The sequence below is a fragment of the Gastrolobium bilobum genome, unplaced genomic scaffold, assembly GCF_033153095.1.
Source record: "Gastrolobium bilobum isolate Gb01-03AN ecotype WA unplaced genomic scaffold, APGP_CSIRO_Gbil_v1 utg68678, whole genome shotgun sequence".
Taxonomy (NCBI): Eukaryota; Viridiplantae; Streptophyta; class Magnoliopsida; order Fabales; family Fabaceae; genus Gastrolobium; species Gastrolobium bilobum.
In genome coordinates, this window is record NW_026898565.1 from 48,512 (window position 1) to 68,603 (window position 20,092).

General features: G+C 32.9%; 1 protein-coding gene and 1 pseudogene across 1 annotated transcript; one reads left to right on the top strand and one right to left on the bottom strand.

The window, feature by feature from the left end:
• The first annotated feature begins 6,391 nt into the window (after positions 1 to 6,391).
• LOC133317426 (transcription factor SPEECHLESS) lies at positions 6,392 to 9,444 on the top strand. Its single transcript, XM_061519288.1, has 3 exons — positions 6,392 to 6,796; positions 7,431 to 7,973; positions 9,379 to 9,444. The coding sequence occupies exons 1-3, from the start codon at positions 6,392 to 6,394 to the stop codon at positions 9,442 to 9,444; spliced, it is 1,014 nt and encodes a 337-aa protein (XP_061375272.1).
• A 2,371-nt stretch (positions 9,445 to 11,815) lies between these two features.
• On the bottom strand, positions 11,816 to 16,011 carry LOC133317425 (aquaporin PIP2-7-like; annotated as a pseudogene).
• Between the last annotated feature and the right edge of the window lie 4,081 nt (positions 16,012 to 20,092).

A 20,092-nucleotide genomic window follows, 5' to 3' on the forward strand; every position in this document is an offset into this window, starting at 1 on the left:
ACTAAGGTAAAGGTTTCACCTTAACACTTAAAACTTCTAAGTTTTAAACTTTTAGGTGACTGCACAAAATGAGTTTTATACTATCACAAGGCTTCAAAGATTTAAAAATCAAATGCAGGACAACAATGAGGGTAAGAACTAAACAGGGGAGCGCCGCGGCTACAAGTATAATACACTGTTCCCCACACCTCATGTTCACGTAGGAGAATCTGAAACAAGTTTTAAATTGAAACCCAAGTTGGTTTAGCATCATCCGAAGAGAGAGAGAGAGGGTTGGTTGTTGAGGGTGGTAAATGTGAAAATTGATTTATGACACAAAAAATTGGACGCATTTGGAGGGAAGTAAATGTGATAAAACAAAAAGTTGTAGAGTGATGAATTATATTTTAATGATGAACGCACTCCTATGCTGAAACTTGCAATTACTTCAGACCTATTGGTACCAGCCACCCTGCCCAGTGACCCCCACACTCTCACTTCGTCACACACGACACAAAAAAAACACACACACACACACACATAGTGAGAGAGAGAGATGCTTCAAATTGCAAAGTTGATCATCGAAGACACGGAGATACCGTGCCTTTACATTGAAAGCGCCTACCTTCATAATAATAACTACACGAATATGAAAATCCAAAATAACGATACAAGTTGCAGAGTTCTGCCTCATTACTAATCGTCATCACTACAGCCTGCAACTTTTGTCCATCTTCCATCCCTCTCATTTATTTCTCTCTCTCAATTCCATAAACACACACATATTTCGCTACTCTTTGTACTCTTTTAGCATTTCTTCCTGTGACATCATTTAAGTACATATATACGTGTTCTTCTTGATAATTGTTGTCTAATATATATCGTACTTGTTCACTTGTCATTTTCTTTGCATGCAGTAGTCTCAACCATGGTTTTAAATTACAATATTGCGGTTCGGGAGCGCAATTTTAAACCATGAATCTTAGCTATACAAGTCATCTTATTACTTAAAGTAGTATCACAGATAGTACATGTTCAAGTAGTATGTACTATCCACGTAGTACGTAGTGTAGTTTGTAAGACTTTGTAAATATAACCCTGCTTATTAAATTTATAAAAAAGAAAACTATCATTACGTGATAATAAGTCGGTGTTATCCTTTCTCATTATTAATACGTGATAAACTGATAGTAAGTATGTTGCTGTTATCATCAATTTTATATTATTATTATTATTATTATTTTTTGCTGAAATATGTTGGAATAGTACCATAACTGGAAGATTCGATTTCTATGGAAGTTCTTCCAATGACTTAGCATAATAATTTAATTAAAACCAACACATGGAAGTTCATTTGTATGTATTTTTTTTAAGAGATAATTTAAAAAGGGTGAGCCTTGAACATTAATAAAGTTGTTTTTTTTATGACTGAAGAGTCGCGAGTTTGAATTCGAATTCGAATCCGAAAAATAGCATCTTTGCAATTATATAAGGGTAAGCACAAAAATTACTCTCTTCCTACCATCGCTGGTGGGGAGTAAATTTTATGTATTTTGAGAAATAATTTGGCTCCAAAAAAAGGAAATTTAATTTTTATTATTGTATCCCCACTCAGAATCTTGTTATATTTCTGCCCTTGAGCATAATTATATATGTGAATATTGGGTTAAATTTTAAAATTTATATAATGAAATTTAAATCAAATCTCAACAGTTGAAATTATACCCTCACAGTACTTTAAAATTTTCCTTATATACTGGACTTGCACTATAGTTGACTAACCAGGGGAGAGCTACTTACTATAGCCAATTAGCATGAACACCAGTTTTAACATGTTACAGATAGAAATATAATAAAATCATTCAATGTATTTTATTTAATAATTGAAAATTTTAAGATAATTTATTATTAACATGATATTAGAATTTTTATTACTAATTAGATTATTTATAATTCGGGCACAAAAAGCTTCTTCATGAAGTGCCCGTTCACCACTTTTATAAATAGGTATCCTACTGCATATCATATATGTATGCATCTTTTTCCATTCTATTATGGGTTATTGATTTGATCGTTGGAGCGGATAATTCGTATACCCCACTTTCTCCTCTCATATCATGCATGATTTTATTAGCTACAAGAAGCTCAACTTATAGATTACCTCGTGACATAATAATTACATAATTACAAATTATAGTTACATATTTACACTTTTGGAAAAATTGGTTTATTAATAATAACTATATGTATGCGTCAGTTTCATAACATTTTGATACAAATAATTGAATGTTTGGAGTTGACAAAGGAAAAAGATAGGGGCTGGATTTGCACGATGTTTTGTTATTTTAAGAATGTTTTCCTGTACAGAATTTTCAGTTAGAAAACAAACGAAACTAGTGGCCAACACATAAACGACAGAATCCAGAATTTATATGTTGCAGTGCCGTCACTGGCCGGTAATTGTATAGTGAGATTTCAAGCAGAACATTCTCTACTTTTAATTTGGCTTTCCTGCATGCTACTGTCTTTTGTTCTTTTTCCCCATAAAGTAGGTAACCTAGGACTATTTATGATATGTAATTACTGCAATTAAATATTACTCAGTTTCAAATTTATGTTTCACTGATTTTTAATTTACTCAATTACCATCTTTAACTAATATATTTATAATCAAAGGTGCGAATGAGGACACATGCCTATAAAACTAGTTTGCTTAAGTTTTAAATTAAAATGGGTTATAAAGAGAACAAGCAATTAAGAGAGAAAGGTATGCAGGAAATTTACAGAATATTTTTATACCTAATGTTTTAACTCCCTCACATTACATTAAATAAATCAATGTTCTATTCTATATATACTGTAATTGTGTTTTCAAGAATATAACCAAACTACATATGACAGAATATATATGACTGAATGAACGTAAGATTAGTATGGTATGGTATGTACCTTAGTTCTCTTACACAATAAACTAAGTTTCTTGGAAACGCCAATATTTTTTTTGCTATAAGTAGTTCATATATTCTTACAACCTTTGCACGAATTTTTTTGGGGTCATGTATAGGGTATTTCTTACATTACATTTAAGCATATGCATGAAGCAGCTAACATTGAATATTTAAAATGAGTAAATGTAGATTGAATTATAATTTTAGTCTCTATATTTAATGTTTATTTTAAATTTAGTCGCTATATTAAAAAAATTTCAAATCGGACTTCATATGTGAAAATTTTCTCAATTCATTCCCTATTATCTATTGACATGATAACGGCGTGATATATTCTTGTACGTGTATAATGGATAAATGATATGCTAATAACTTGTATAGTTAAATTATAATTTTGTCTCTATACATACTCATTTTCAATTTAATCTCTATATGTAATGTTGATTTTTAATTTCGTCCTTGCATGAATTTTTTTTAAAAATTAGTCGTATTCAGAATTATACGAAAATGAAAAGGCTCGGGAAAATATTGATTTGAACAAGCAGCTCAATAATTAGAAAAACAAGGTAAAGCAAATTTAATTATTTCGTAAGAAAAAAATTGACATTTATATATCTTAATATTCGACATACTCCCCCCCCCCCCCCCCCCCCAAAAAAATCTAGACAATAATGGTAAAGCTAAATTCCTAAATCATTAAATTATAGAAGAGACAAATAGCTTGTAAAGAGCCATTTTAACCCAAAAGTTTAAATTGTTGGGTCAGATCTTTTTTAATGATTTTTATACTATTTTCTAATATGTTCTCCAAGCCCACTGAATTTGAAAGGTGGATAATGCACATGCTCTTCTAAGAAACTCAACAAGAAATAATTAATTATTAATTAAAGAGTCGAAGCTCGTGGGGATACCGGAGGAAGCCAACTCGCCTCAAAGAGGTAATTAGGGTTGGGTAACTCCAAAAAAAAGAAACTCAACAAGAAATAATTAATTATTAATTAAAGAGGGACAGTAAAGATCGAACCCGTGACACCTAGGCTCTGATGCATGTAAAGAATCATTTCAACCCAAAAACTTAAACTATTCGATGAAAGCCTTTTAAATTATTTATATTATTCTCTAACATAGTTTATAGCAAGTTATAAAATATAAGGAAGAGTACATCACACTATTATCACAATTATAGTTGAGACTGAATTGAAAATGGTTTTAAATATGAGAATCAATTTAAAGAAATTTATCAGATAAGATGAGCGTGGGAAACTAAAATTATAATTTAAATTTTAATGTAATTTTTATTACCCTTTATTAAATCTGGATTGTGTGAAATGTATGTCTTTAGGGCATACAGTCTAAAAAATTAAAAACATAAAATAAGTGTTATGAATAATAAATATTAATTTTATTATTTATAAACCAAACTCATATTATTAAAATCGGTTCGGTTGATGTAACCGATTCATCTTAAAATCAGACTACTAACCAGTCCAATTCAGTCCAGTCGATTAAGTAGTTAAGAAGTCAAACTTTTCTTCAACCGGTAAATCAACTTTAAACAGGATTTAATTAGTATTAAATCGATCGGTACCAATTTTCTGATTGAATCGTTTTTTTGAATTTTGTATAAAATTTTCCAAGACAATACATAGGGTTCAAACTTATGACTTATTGAAGAATACATATAACATTAATCACTAAGCCAGATTTATATGTCTGTTTAGTATTTTTGTTATTTTATATATATATATATATATATATATATATATATATATAGAGGATTCTTTGACACCAGTGTCAAATTTTAAATTTGACACCTCATCTGATGGCCGTTAGATAAAAAAAGATCAATGGTGTCACATATTTACAAATCAGAGTCGTTGATCTTTTTTGATCTAACGGCCATCAGATGAGGTGTCAAATTTGAAAATTGACACTGGTGTCAAAGGATCCTGCCCCTCTCTCTCTCTCTATATATATATATATATATATATATATATATATATATGGGTACACCTTACACCAGTGTAAGAGTTAGAAGTCTTACACTCAATCTTGAGCATTGATTCACTTATATCCAACGGCTCACATTACTAAAAAATTAGAGTTCTTAGATATAAGTGAGATCAATGGTCAAGATTGAGAGTGTAACTTACACTGGTGTAAAATGATCCTGACCCATATATATATATATATATATATATATATATATATATATATATGTATATATATATATATAGGGTTTAGTGAGTGTACAGTTACTGGATGTAAAAATTGGTCCAGTGCACTATGTTCTCCCGCGAGAACACAGTTATAGTAAAATTATAATTATGTTCTCCCAGGAGAACACCTGAAGAACACCATTGTAATATTTATTTTACTAAGTTCTCGCGGGAGAACTTAGTGCACTGGACGGGCCAGAACTGAATTTTTAATTTTTCCATATATATATATATATATATATATATATATATTCAATTCATTTATTAGTTGAACCAATAAACCCGATACCCTAAGTGGATGATCGATTCGAATATAATAAGCCTAAACCAAACAAGTTATTAGGATTGGTCTAGTAGCGAGTAATTTGGGTAGGTTGTGTTTAGATTATTATTCGATTACTACTTATAACAACAACAAAAAAGACTAAACCAAACAAATTAAATTGAGGTATTTATGATTATGGGCCAAAAGGTCTTGAATTTCAAAATAAGAGGTATCCATTTAAGGTGCTCTGAGTTTAGACATTTAATAACATAACATTTCAAATAAGTTTAAATATTTCACTCAAGCATTAATGAAGGATAGCATAGGTATTATGAAAGGCAATTTTAATGTGGATGATTCTCGACCCCCTCTCTCTCTCTCTCTCCCCTCTGTTGCAAATTACAAAACAATACACTCATTGGTGATCCATGCCCTTATTATATATCCTCCATTTGCAGCACTTGTAAGTGGTAAAATAACTAACTCATCAAAAATATAAATAGTTGCATTACCAAATAGCAGCATCAATATTAATTCTCCACACTCCATCTTTTCTAGCATTACTATCATATATAAAAACCCTTATATCTTTCTCCATTCTACCTCCTCTTCTCCTTCCCTCTCTCCCTCTCTCTCTCTCTCTCTCTCTCTCTCCCCTTCCAACGGCTCTCAATATTTCTTGTAATTATAAAGTTAGATAACTGTTGTGGTCTGATACTGCTTCTCTTCTGGCCTGCATTCTGCGTTCTTGGGATTCAGTGCAGCACTGTCTCTGATTCCCCTCGAGACCCGTATCTTACCGTTTACAAAACCATCTTTTCAACAACACTATTAGTACAAGTTGATGCCTTCATGGTGAGCGGTAGTCTCTATCACATAACAATATATCACTCCTCATTTTACACCTTTTTGGTCCTCACTCAACAGTTACTAACCTCTCTTTTTTTTCTTTTTTTTTCTTGGAAACCCAGAAGCTTATAATGGATGAGAGCTTATCTGATATTTTCCAAGAGACAGAGTTTGGGGACACCAACTTTGGTGGAGAGGATCTCTTTTCCATTTTGGAGAGCCTAGAAGGCTTCAACAATTTTCCTCCCATCGATGAAGCTGTTATAATTACTCCAACTTTGAAAGAAAATGAGCAAAACTCAAGATTGGTTTCTCAGAAGTCAACTTCTTCAAGTGCTCCACAAGATTATGAAACGGAACCCGAAACTGAACCCAAAAGCAAGAGACAGAAACTTGCCCCCACTTCGCCAGAGGAACCAAACCCTGATGGACAACAAAGGATATCTCATATTACTGTTGAACGCAACCGAAGAAAGCAAATGAATGAGCACTTGTCTGTCTTGAGGTCACTTATGCCTTGCTTTTATGTCAAACGAGTAAGTCTTAATTATCTCTTATATATCTTTACCCAAAACTTCTTGACGTGTGAGGATTTTATTTACCCTAACTAATTATGTAAATTTAATTATCTCCAAATCGAAATATATTCTCTCATATTTTATTTAATATATAAATGGTAACGAGATATGATAAAATCATCATAGTTGATTTGACTATGAATAAAGAGGATCATCTCACGTGATTATATCCGGTGGCGTGGCGGAGCCATTTGGCTCTTAAGTGGTGCCTTGACACCGACTAATTTTCAAAAATGCTACATATATTTTTTTTTAAAATTATGCTATAGCCTTAATATTGGTTAGATTTTTAAAAATAATACAACATTAGTACTAGCTAAATTTTACTACTTGAATCTTTTGGCATTGTTTGGATCTTCTCCCTAGCTCCGCCACTTATTATATCATGTTAATTACACTCTCAACGGATTATATAGGAGGATGTGTGTTTGTATTAAGAAAGTTTCTAAAAGAGTTTTCTATTGGTCATTGGATATCTAAGTAACAATAAGTTTTTTGCTAGAATAAGTAGGTCTTTTGCATATCAAATTTTGAACTTATTTTATATACAATGTTACTTCATGCTAACTTATTCCTCCTATATATGGCTTAGGGAGATCAAGCATCAATAATTGGAGGTGTGGTTAATTACATCAACGAGTTGCAACAAGTGCTACAATGCCTTGAGGCCAAGAAACAGAGAAAAGTTTACAGTGATGTACTAAGCCCTAGGCTAGTTTCAAGTCCAAGGCCTTCACCACTAAGTCCTCGAAAACCACCCTTGAGTCCTAGAATAAACTTGCCTATTAGTCCAAGGACTCCACAACCAGGTAGCCCTTACAAGCCCAAGTTGCAACAAGGTTACCTTTCCCCTACTATATCCAACTCTCGAGACCCATCTCCTCCTTCTAATTCTTCTTCTTCTGCTTCTTCCATCAACGATAATATCAACGAGCTTGTTGCTAATTCCAAGTCTGCTATCGCCGATGTTGAGGTCAAGTTTTCAGGTCCACACGTTCTTTTGAAAACTGTATCACCACGGATTCCCGGGCAAGCTTTGAGAATAGTATCAGCCCTTGAAGACCTAGCACTCGAAATCCTCCATGTGAGCATTAGCACTGCTGATGAAACCATGCTAAACTCATTCACTATTAAGGTATATATAATACACTCTTGGTGTGTTTCTGTGTGCCTATACATATGACTAATCTTACACTTTTATTAATGCGTTTCGATCAGTTAATATATTACTAATCCTTGCACTAATAAGAATTTTATATATATGGTAAAGGCGTAAAGCACCACATATTGATGATTAAGTATTTTTTGAAAAATGAAGAAGTGAAAAGATTGATACCAACTTTCTGTCAGTCTTTATCACATGCATGAAGTATTTCCTTTTTTTTTTCGTAGCTATCTTTATAGCAGCTAGAGGCAACTCTTTTTTTTTTTTGTCAGATTATTGGTGTTGAGATATATAAAATTATTAATATAGTCTCATCCAACAGTTGAAGTTTTTGTGTTGAATTAGATCTTCACATGGTATCAGATCGGTGTACCAGGTTCGATCCTCACCGTCTCCTATTTTCTTTCTAGTGAAATTTCTTTCTTCGCACAGGTAGGTGGGCCTGTGCATTATCCACCTTTCAAACCCAGTGAATTATTGTGTGAGGGGACATGTTGAGATATACAAAATCATTAATATAGCTTCATCTAACAACTTAAGCTTTTGGGTTGAATTGGTTCTTTATAATTGCCTCAATATCTTTGTATAATAATCCTGTCTCTTTCTTAAGTCCTTTTCATTAATATTGAGGATAGGTTTGGATTTCAGTGTCACGGTGATGTAATTGTTTTCGTTACTTAAACCCTCCTCCTGATGAAGACCGTTTTGATTTCAAGTTCTTACTAGTTACTATTCTACCGCAATAAATTTTGCCTTATGAAGTATCCTATAACTTTATTTATTTATTTCCTTCGAGTCCAACCCGACTATTTTCAAAAGTTTAAATTTTTTGAGCTGACTATTAATCTCGAGTCAAATTTAGTTACAGCTTAAAATATTTCATCATTTCCTAAAGATATATTTGATGGAAATTGAATCCAAATTCATTCTCCACTTACTCAAACTATATTATCAGCTAAGCTACACGCATTAGGTGTATCTAAAACAATGACCGTACGTGATGATAATGAATATTGAATGAAGTAATAATAATTGTAAATTTTTTTGGCCAGTAATCTACGGTGAAGTACATTTTTACTGCGATATATAGTAATCAATGGCATGCATTACACCCAGTATACTTTTTTACTGCATATGTCTGAGACGCCAGGGATGTACATCATGGCATCTCGCAAGCATTGTCTTCATTTGGTGAAAAAAAAAAAACAAAATATATATTAAAAGCAGTACTTTTATATATATATATATAACCCTATCGTTTTCAGAAATTATTAAAATTGATGGAGGCTAATGATTGAGTATGTATGCTATTTACGTGTTCAATTTTGGTCCATTAATAATTATGGTTTCTTATAAATCTCTCCTATATATATAGATTGGAATTGAATGCCAACTCAGTGCCGAAGAACTCGCTCAACAAATTCAGCAAACATTCTGCTAAAGATGGATCATTACTGTTCAGACTCCAGACCAGACATTAGTGCACAACCCTACCCTTTTTATCTCTTGCGTACTCTGTTGTACTTACGTAAGTATCTGTAGTACTAATAATAGAGAACATGGGGAATAGTCATTTAATTACCAGCATTTTCAGCTCATTTTCTTTCTTAATTTCTGTTAATTGACTACAGTATTGCTAGTGTAATTTGTCATTAAATCTTAGCTAGGTATATGGTGTGATTTTATTGTAATTGACCACTGTCAAGCTTTCTTTTGTCTAAGAATTCAATTTAATTTACCAAATTGACGCCTATTGATTTTATATATATATAAGCCAAATTTGGAGGAATTTGAGTTAATTGCTCAATTTGTTTTCTAACACATGTTCAAAAATTTATATTGGACCTGGGTACTGAAAAGTGAAGGCAGTATCAATAGATCATGCCCCTTTTGGTTTATTTTGTCTAATTATCTTATCATTTACCTTCTAATTTTCTTTGAAGTGCTCAAAAAGCCTACATCAAGATCTAGGCTTCATAGTGTGTTTGGGAATTGCACTGCGAGCTGTGACGGGTGCAGTGCAAACCTGCTACCAACCTTAGAAAAAGAAGCTAGAGCAATGATATTAAGAAAGATATGATACCAAATGGTGGTAGGTCAGTTGGCGCATGGGAGCTAAGCAGGTGGGGATGAGAGCATATGTTCGAATCTCCCAGTATCATATTTGGGAGGGGTTTAAAGCCTTAATCCTGGACTCGCCCCAAATCGGATTAGTTGCGAAGCAATGAACCGATTGGAATATTTCCAAAAAAAGAAGAAAAAGAAAGATAGGATAAAACTTAATTTCTAAATGATGTGTATGGTTACAACTTACAAAATACCTAAACAATAATAAAATTAAAGTTTTGGTTGTACATAACTTGTTGCGTCACAAAGTTGGAGGAATGAAGCAATTTGATGCGTTAGGATATTTATCTTTACGACCTATTCAAAAAATGACAGTATTCTTGTAATAAGAGCATAATGACTCGTAGGGCTTAAGCTTAATATAAATAAGCTAGAAAAAAGACCTAGCTAATCAAATACCTAAAAAGGAGTTTGTATCCACCGATCATGAAAATCAGTCTCACACTAAATATTTCTTGATTATTACATCCCACTCAACAATTTCAACATTTGATAAAACTTGAAATTTTGAATTTCGAATAACATTATCAAATATCACATTGTGAATCTAAGTTTATAAAGTGAAATTATATTAATTATAAAATGATTTAATCCTTTAATAGAAATGGTTTTTTTTTTTTTTAGTTAAAAAAATGGTTCTTTTAGACCCAATGAATTAGTTTGGATTTGTTATGACTTAATCTTTCTTTAAAGGAAATAATTTATTAAAACCCAAAATTAAGTTAAAGTGTTAAACGCTATAATGAGTTGAACAGATGAAACTTCAAGCAAATTAAGCCAATTTAATTAACTAATCAACACTTTCATCCTTTTATTTTCATAAAGAACGATGCTATGAGATATGGTATAACTTACTTTAATCACTTATAGCGATTATTCACTTGTGATCCTATGAAGAACGGATCTCTTTAGGGTAGAATGAGCACCCAAGTTTGACTACTAACTGAGGGTGATTCAGATGACATAAAAAAATATGTCATAAGAGCATATTATCAACTCTATAAACCCTAACCACTTCAAGTCCAAAGGTGTATAGAATCAATTGAATGACGCCATATGTAAAGCTATCTGCATATATAAATAATTAACACGTGACAAAACTTCAAGCTGCTCACTATATCTGTTCACTATAGCTGTAACACTACAAAAAATACTCCATTTAGCCACGACCAAAACCGTGGTAAAAGGTGATAAAAGACGTGGCTGAAATCACTTTCCACAGTTTAGAAAACCGTGGCTAAAAGTGGCGTTGCATTTTTTTAACCACGGCAATTTTTGCAGTTGGCCACTGTTGGAAAGAGCGTGGCAACATTTACTTACCCACAGCTTTTCTTAAATTAGGTACGTTAATTTCATGGCTAAATGACTTAGTTCGCCACAGAACAAAAGCTATATTTTTCCATGATAATAACTGTGGCTAACAATACATAATTCATTTTTTAAAATTAAAGAATATTTTAAATTCTCTGGATCATATGAAATGCAGATAATGAGAATTGCTAGTACACAATTCCTTCATATTCAACAATCATGAGGTAATTAAAGAGCACAGTCTAGTATATAATTTCTCAAAAGCCTTTTTTTCAATTCATATAAGCTAATCAAGTTTTTCATACAATTTATCAAAAGCCATCATTTTTACAATTCATAAGAGAAATAATGGCTAAATAAAAGTAAACCAGACGTTTTGTCATTGCAACGAGATATCCATACAAAAGATTAATTTCATAGTTCTAAATAAAATATGACAGCACAAATTTTTTTTTTAAAAATTTGCCTTCTAAAAGTTGCTTCTGTATGCATCCTAGCCCTTTATAATGTTTGTTACCGATGCACATCTGAAAAAAAATAAAAAAAATAAAATAATGATATCAGTATTCCACTTATATATCTTGTAACAATGTCATGGATAGATTTCCCCTGGAACACAATAAATAGAGTCGTATCGAGCAAATATTTTTAGTATGACCACAATGTCGGTGAAGTGTTACTGCCACTTTAGGACCTCTTAGAAGGCTTCTGTTCTTCTATTGGATAGTGCTTTGAAGAATCAGAAAGTGATTGCTGCAAAGCTTTCCCCGTAAGTTCTACTGGAGGACGGGGACAACACCTATGGAAGATTAACAGTTAAAGCCTGAAGGAAGTATACATACAGCATGCAATAAAATAAAGATAAAGTCACACCCATAAAGAAGATATAAGGAATACAATTTGTCAAATAAAAACCCCCTAATAAATAGGATCAGATATGGGATCAATCAAGAATAGGTCAAAATATGTATTCTCAAAAATCACTCCCCCATGAAACCTCGACTTGAGAGGGTAAGAGTGAGGAATTCTTGTATGCAGTCTTATCCTATACAATGCAAGGAGGTGGTTTGTATGAGATTAGTTTTAAGTTCATTCGAGAACTTAAAACTACAATATGATCAATCTAGTTTACTTTCAAGCTCTCCATTATAATGCAAGAGCAACTTTTATTAGATAGTCACCTAAAGTTAATAGAAAAAATGAGATAAAATAACAACATATCTGTCCACCTAGAACTTTCATCTTTTAGCTCAGAATGACATGTTTATTGTTGAATTTATTATTTTTTCATTGACATAGGAGGATAATTTCCTCAAAAAATAGCATTGTTACAAATACAGCTTAAGAATGCAGCATAAGATGATGAGCATATTAAGTACCAATGTATTCAAAGATAAAGGAAACAAATTACAAACTACTGACAGCAACTAAATTTCTAAATTACTCTGTGGCAGCACCAAGATCATCGTTTGCCTTAGTTTCTAAATTACTCTGAAATTACATAAGCAGAGACACCAAAGAGATGAAATTATGGAACAAATCATGCTATATGAATTGAAGAGGAGAAAAGGATGAAGACTTGTTGGAGAACAACAGCTAGAAGCCCAGCATCAACTGTGCCAATCTCAGTCTATTTTTTACATCACTGGCTCTACACCAGACAAAGATGCCTTTGTATAATTAAATTCAATTATACACAATTTTGACAAATTGAAGACAGTATCATCCATTCAATTAAAAATGTTTGAGAGAAAAATAACATTATACCAAAAGCAGAATTATTGAATCCAATGTGTAAAGATAATCAATATTATTATAATGCCTATGCACTAACAAAGTATTAACATATAACGTCCTGGTTAATAACAATTTGAAGTCTAGGATGCACATAGGATGGTTTCACCCTTTTAAAGCCCGGACCTTATATTAGAAAGAGACCCCCAGCTATCTCCATATGAAAAATAAAACGATTAGATTAATAAGGATGCCCCTTCCTAATAGATGATCTAGCAAAGGTACAGTTCTGATTGCCATGAGATATTTCAGGTTGTATCAAATTCAAATCTAAATCTAATACTAGCTCGGTGTAGTATAACGTTAATATTGTGTATTAATGTGTTATGGCTCAAGAAAATTAGAATATAAATAAAAAATATATGAATTACGGTTCTCAAATATTTAAATATTTAGCAAGGAAGCCAGTCCTATAGCTAATTGGATTTTTTTTATTTTTTTTGTAATTATTTATGCTTTTTAACAATAAATTTTAGCATCACGATAAATTAAATTACCTTCCGACAGGTTACTCTTGATGCTTTCCAGCATAGTAAGCTCCTTTATCTTGGCTTCAATCTCCTAAGGAGTAAAATATTATAGAATTAATAGGTAGTTATAACATATATATTAACAAAAAAAAATTATTTTATTTATAAAAAAACTTATAACCCCTGGATTCCTCGATAAGAAACAGGTAAAAAACTGGAATTAACATATAACATCCACTTGTTGGGGTTAGATTAATACCAAAACTGAACAATCACATACCTTTCTAGATAAGTTGTTTTCCCATTTCCACCCATTTGTTCTTAGCAGTCTGGGCACATATCTTGAAGGCTGAGGGATCCAACTTTTTAGGTGTGATACTTTTTAGGCTGTGACAAGACAAAACATCACCAAAAAAGTAGACTAGTGAATTAGTCACAAATGGGACTTAGTTGCAGTGTAGCACATTTCCAAAATAGATATTAATTATGAAAGGTACAAGTATTCGACTGTATGCTATTTCTTTACTTATTCTCCACTTGGATATAGCATTTTCTATATGAATCAAATCTGCCAAAGACAAATAAATCATGATTTTCACAACATATGTAGGAGCCTTATATCATGTATACTCATCAAAAGGCATATCATATAAGCCTAATACCCATTCAGCCATAAAAACATTACGTGCAAACCATATACTTCTTAAAAGTACTCCAGGCTATTCTGTAACTTACATAAATGGTTATGCATAAAAGTAATTAAATAGCATAAGTTAATCTTGAAATTCTTTCAAACAGTTAATAATTCGAGGACCTGCCCGCAGATTTATTGAAATTTATTTAAGATTACTGAATAAAGGTGCATATGTTACAAAATGAAAAATAACATTTATTACTCCTTATTAATCATTTAAGGAAAAAATATTAAAAGTTTCAAAATTTTCAAGATATTAAATGCTTATATTTTTTTCTTTATAATTCCTTAACATATGATTTAAGGCAAACATTAACAACACCTAATAATAAACAACTAAGTTGAATTCGAATCAGGCTAGATGATCTTCCTCTCAAAATCTTTAAAGAGGTTGGGGTCTACCTTGATCCTAATAGAATAATGGGATCTAACCCGACCTAAGATTTATCAACTAGAAGAAAAAAAAATATCAAATGTTCTAAGGAAAACTGTACTAACCTGAAAAGCTTTAAACTTGAAAGGGCTCTCAGGATGAAAAATGCCATTGTGATCAAGCCATCTTTCTGGTCTAAATTCCTCTGGCAAGCCCAATTCCTTTGACCTTTTCTTGTCAAATCCCAATTTGATACGCACAAAGAGTAGCACAAATGATCAAGTGAATTCCAATAACAATGCTTCTTGCTGTGGTATACCAGAATTTATTCCTCCAATGGCACAACCTCCCAAGGAATATGTATCTACTAATCTTTGATCCAGAAACACACTTAAGTAAAAAGAAACCAATTATTGAGTCGATGCACTGTGCTAACATGTACATTAGAGCACGAGTAAGAGTCACAACACCCTTTAGAGCAGCTATGCATGTGATAACAGGGCCCGTATGACCCCCAGATAGAGGAACTGTCACAATTAGGAACAAGAAGAGTATGATGAATACTGCAAAGGGAAGAAGAAGCTTAGGATCGGTCTCATGTGAGTCCAAGCATGCAATTATGGAAGTAGTCAATGTGAACAATAGAAGGGCAGTTGTCACTAACTCTGTGAAAGCTGCTTTCCATGTCTGAAAGAAGAAAAATTATAAAGGAGTGTTATATATTTTTCATACTCTTTTGCCTAGAGCTTGCATTGCAATCCAGAGCATTTGCGCCAACTCACGAGATGTACACGCACCCTTATTTTAAGTATCGAATAATTGATTGGAGGTTTTGATTTTTTTTTTTTAGAAAAAATAAACCACAATGGCATTTTAGACCAGAGATTATTACATAAAGCTAATCTCATTCCTTAGATCTAAGATTGAAATTCTTCACAATGGGTAAACATTAAAATAAAGAGTTATAACTTTTATGTTTGAAGATTTCGGAGAAAAAACTACCCTTGTAGTTCAACCAATGATCTACAGAAAGTGTAACTGAAATATTATTTAAAAAATATAACCCCAAGTGGTTGCATGTTGGCGAACAAGATCTACGGAAAGAGAAGATGCTTTGCTTCTTTGCTTTTGCATGTAGAAAACTATTGGAGGTCACAACACATATCCATGATTGAGCTCAACTGGAGTGATAAGTTTCTTGAGAAAATTCTTCAAGTAAGGAGCATAAAAATAATCCTGCATTTAGCAAAACACAAAAGAAAGAAAAGTCTCACGCATAACCCAATCCAACATTACTTTTATTCGAGCACGAGCAACACAATTTATTAGTGGCAACTCTAGTTATGAGTCCCAAGAAGAAAAACACACTATAGAAATGAAATCGCAAGCCCCAACAAAAAATTTGGGGAAAATGTACGAACAACAAATAAATCACCAAATCAGCAACATGATTAAATGAATTTTTGTTTAGCAAGACCAGATCTGATCGACACTTATTGACAGAGATAAATAGAAATTGTCAACATATCAAAAATTTGAAATGCAAACGTAATCAAAATCAGAAAACTAAGCTAAATCTATAAACAAAACCTAATCACATTATGGTAATGAGGAAAACAAACATACCTTATATATATATATATATATATATATATATATATATATATATATAAAGACCTGTAAGACTGTGTTGCTAGAAGCTTCTCGAGTATGTGGCGATCCAAGGTTCCTGTGTTGCTGGTAACGCTGATGAACTCTGCCAGCACCACCATGCCTTTGGCCAGCGAAAAACTTTCCCCAAGATCAGGGAAAATGTTCTCTGCTGCTCCTCGTGGTAAGGTTGGAAAATTGAAGCGATTTTTCCCAAGTACATGTAATATAGGTTTTGAAGAATTAGAAATATTTAGGGCTATTGCAACAAAGAGAAAAAGACGAAACAGCCCCTAAACTTTGCAACGATACCCAATTTGGGTAGCAAATTTGAGCTTTTTTAAAATTTTTGCCATGATTACTTTTACGGTGGGTAAATTGTCGTGTCGAATCACCGTATTTTTTGTAGTGTAATAATATGTGGCACCCTTGTGTGTGGTAAATATAGATTTTTAAGGACATGTGGGAATAAATTTCTTGACTTTGGTTCCTTAATTAGAATATAGGGAACAAACTCTATCTCTTTTAAAGTAGGTTAGACAATAACTATTTTTTGATTATTACATTTCATCCAACAATTTTAACATTTGATAAAGTTCAAAATCATATATAAATGTTAATTCACATTATCAAATATCATATTGGTAGTAAAACAAATGTGACATAATATTTAGAACGAAATTTGGACCTAGATCAATTAGAAGGAAGCAGTCCACTTATAAGCTTCGGTTAGCACCACGAACTACTTAATAATTCTCTGTTTAATTATAAAAACTATCAAATACTAAGATTTTTTAAAAAGTAAAAAAAGAGTCTACTAATATGGTTTTTTATAGTATGTAATAAGTCTTATAAACTTGTCAAGCATGAAAATATTAACATATTCCAACAGAAATTGAATTTTAACCCAAAGAAAAGGAGACAAAAATTGTAAGAATCCGCACCGTTAATTAAAGAAGTTAATTAATTAATTATGTGAAATTAGGAAATAATTCCATAATTGACCCTAATAATTATTATGAGGCTCTAATAATTATAGTAAGTGAGTAAGAATGCTGAAAGTCGCTTTTCGGAAGAAAAGTGCAGATACCGGTTCTGCTAGTCGGTATAAGTGCGTACCGAAAAAGTATCCTGGAAAATTATAATAAGTGCATGATAATTATTAGAATAATATGTAGGACTTGTAAAACGAGTTTCAAGTCAAAATAATGAGAACTGGTACTGGCTATGAAAAGCGCATACCGGAAAGGTGCTCCGAAAATTAAAGAAAAATATGATAATTCTTGTAAAATTGAGTAGGTTAAGAATCCAAAGTTTGGGATTAAAATGCTAAGCGTAGCAATTAAAGTTAATATTGTGTGTTAATTGGTTAAGTGACTATATAAGCCTTAGCTGGCACTCAACCCTAGGTGCCACTCATTTGTTACGTGACTTGGAGGCTGACCAGTTTCTCCTTGCTCTATTCCTTGGCTTCTTCACCATTTTGTGAGCCTTGTGAGCCCTTTCCTTCCTTTTCTCTTCACTAAACACTTGGTGCTTGTGAGAAGGATCCTTGTGAGAGTGGGAGGGGGCTGTGTTCTTGTTGTTCAGCCACTGTTTGGGTTGTTGAAAGGGGGCTGACTTACTTGGTGGGTTTTGGGAGCCTTGGTCTTGGTATTTTGAGGTGCAAGAAGCCTTCTTTGTGAAGAGAGATCCTTGCTTGGGTGGTATTTTCGTGCACCCTTGAAGTCAGAACCTTGGAGCTGTTGTATGAGCTCTAAGAGCACCCATTTTGCTGAGTTTTAACTGTGGTAAGTTGTACCAACCTTGGCCTTGAGTTTTGTTGCTTAAAGATGAAGTTTTGGTATGTTTAATGGATTAAACAAGTAACCAACTGTCATATGAACCTCAATGAACCTTAATATGCATGTTTAAGCTTCTGGAAGTGAATTTCGAGCTATGGCTCAAGGAATTTGTGAGTTACTGTGACTGAAAATTGTACTCGATGATCTAAAAATAAAATGTGAGGGACCTATGAAGCTGCTATGTGATAATAAGTCCGCTATTTGTATAGCTCATAATCCAGTTCAACATGATCGGACTAAACATATTGAGGTCGACCGCCATTTCATCAAAGAGAAACTTGATAGCGGGTTGATTACCACTCCATACATTCCCACTGGGCGTCAATTAGCTGATCTATTGACAAATGGGCTTCCTTCAGATAGATTTCAAGAACTTGCTAGCAAGCTGGGAATGATAAATATCTATTCCTCAGCTTGAGGGGGAGTGTTGTAAATAGTAATTATATAGTCATTTATTAGTAATTATGTAGTCATTTATTTATTTGTGATTTTTTGGCTTCTTGGAGCTTTTCTTTGACCATTTTCTGTGCAGTATGGCCTCTTCTCAAAGGAGTTCTTTTTCAAAATTTTATGATGGTACCTCTTCTAGACCTAAGAGAGATGATCGATGGTGTTCTTATTGTAAAAGAACAGGTCATATCAAGGATTTATGCTTTCGCCTTTATGGAAAGCAATCTGTCTTAGAAAAGATGGAAAAGTTGCGTGTTCAAGCGCATTTTACTTCCTCTGAAATAACTCCTACACCTAATAAGACCCAACCTGCATTTCGTCCAGATGAATTGGAACGGCTCCGAACCATTCTTGATTCTGGTGCTACTGATCATATGGCTTGTTGTGCTGACTCCTTTACCTCTTATCATCCTACCATTGGAACTCATACAATAGCCGTAGCTGATGGCTCTCATACATCAGTTGCGGGATCTGGTGACATAAACCTACAACAGTCCTTACATCTTAAGAATGTTCTTCATGTTCCTAAACTCTCCACGAATCTTCTTTCTATTCATAAAATTACAAAAGATTTGAATTGTAATGTAACCTTCTATCTACCCATTGTGTTTTTCAGGATCTCGCCACGGGGAAGACGATTGGTAGTGCTAAAGAACAAGGTGGGCTGTACTATCAGGTGTCACAATATCCTACAAATAAAGTAACAAATCACATCTTGATGTCTCGTGGTCAATCAACTGCTGATTCTTTGATTTGGCTTCATCATAAGCGCTTAGGTCATCCTCCATTTAGTTTACTCAAATCTTTATTTCCGTCATTGTTTTTGTCTAAATCTGTTGAGTCTTTTCATTGTGATGTTTGTGAATTTGCTAAGCATCATCGTGTGTCTTTTCCTTCTAGTATTACTAAGAGTGTTGAACCTTTTGATCTTATTCATTCTGATGTTTGGGGTCCCTCTAAACTCCCTCATGGTTCTGGAAATAGATGGTTTGTTTCTTTTATTGATGATTGCATTCGTGTAACTTGGGTGTACTTAATGCGTGAAAAGTCTGAGGTACCACAACTGTTCTTTCAATTTTATAAAATGATTGAGACCCAGTTTGGTAAAAAACTCAAGAGACTAAGAACAGATAATGGTACTGAATATGTTAATCATAGCTTTTCCCAATTTATAAGAAATAACGGTATGATTCATGAACTTACTTGTGTTGACACCCCCAACAGAATGGGGTTGCTGAAAGAAAAAATCGTCACCTTCTTGAAGTGGCTCGTGCATTAATGTTTCAGACACATGTACCCAAATATTATTGGGGAGATACTATTCTTACTGTAGCATTCTTGATCAACCGTTTACCCACTCGGGTACTTGACCATGT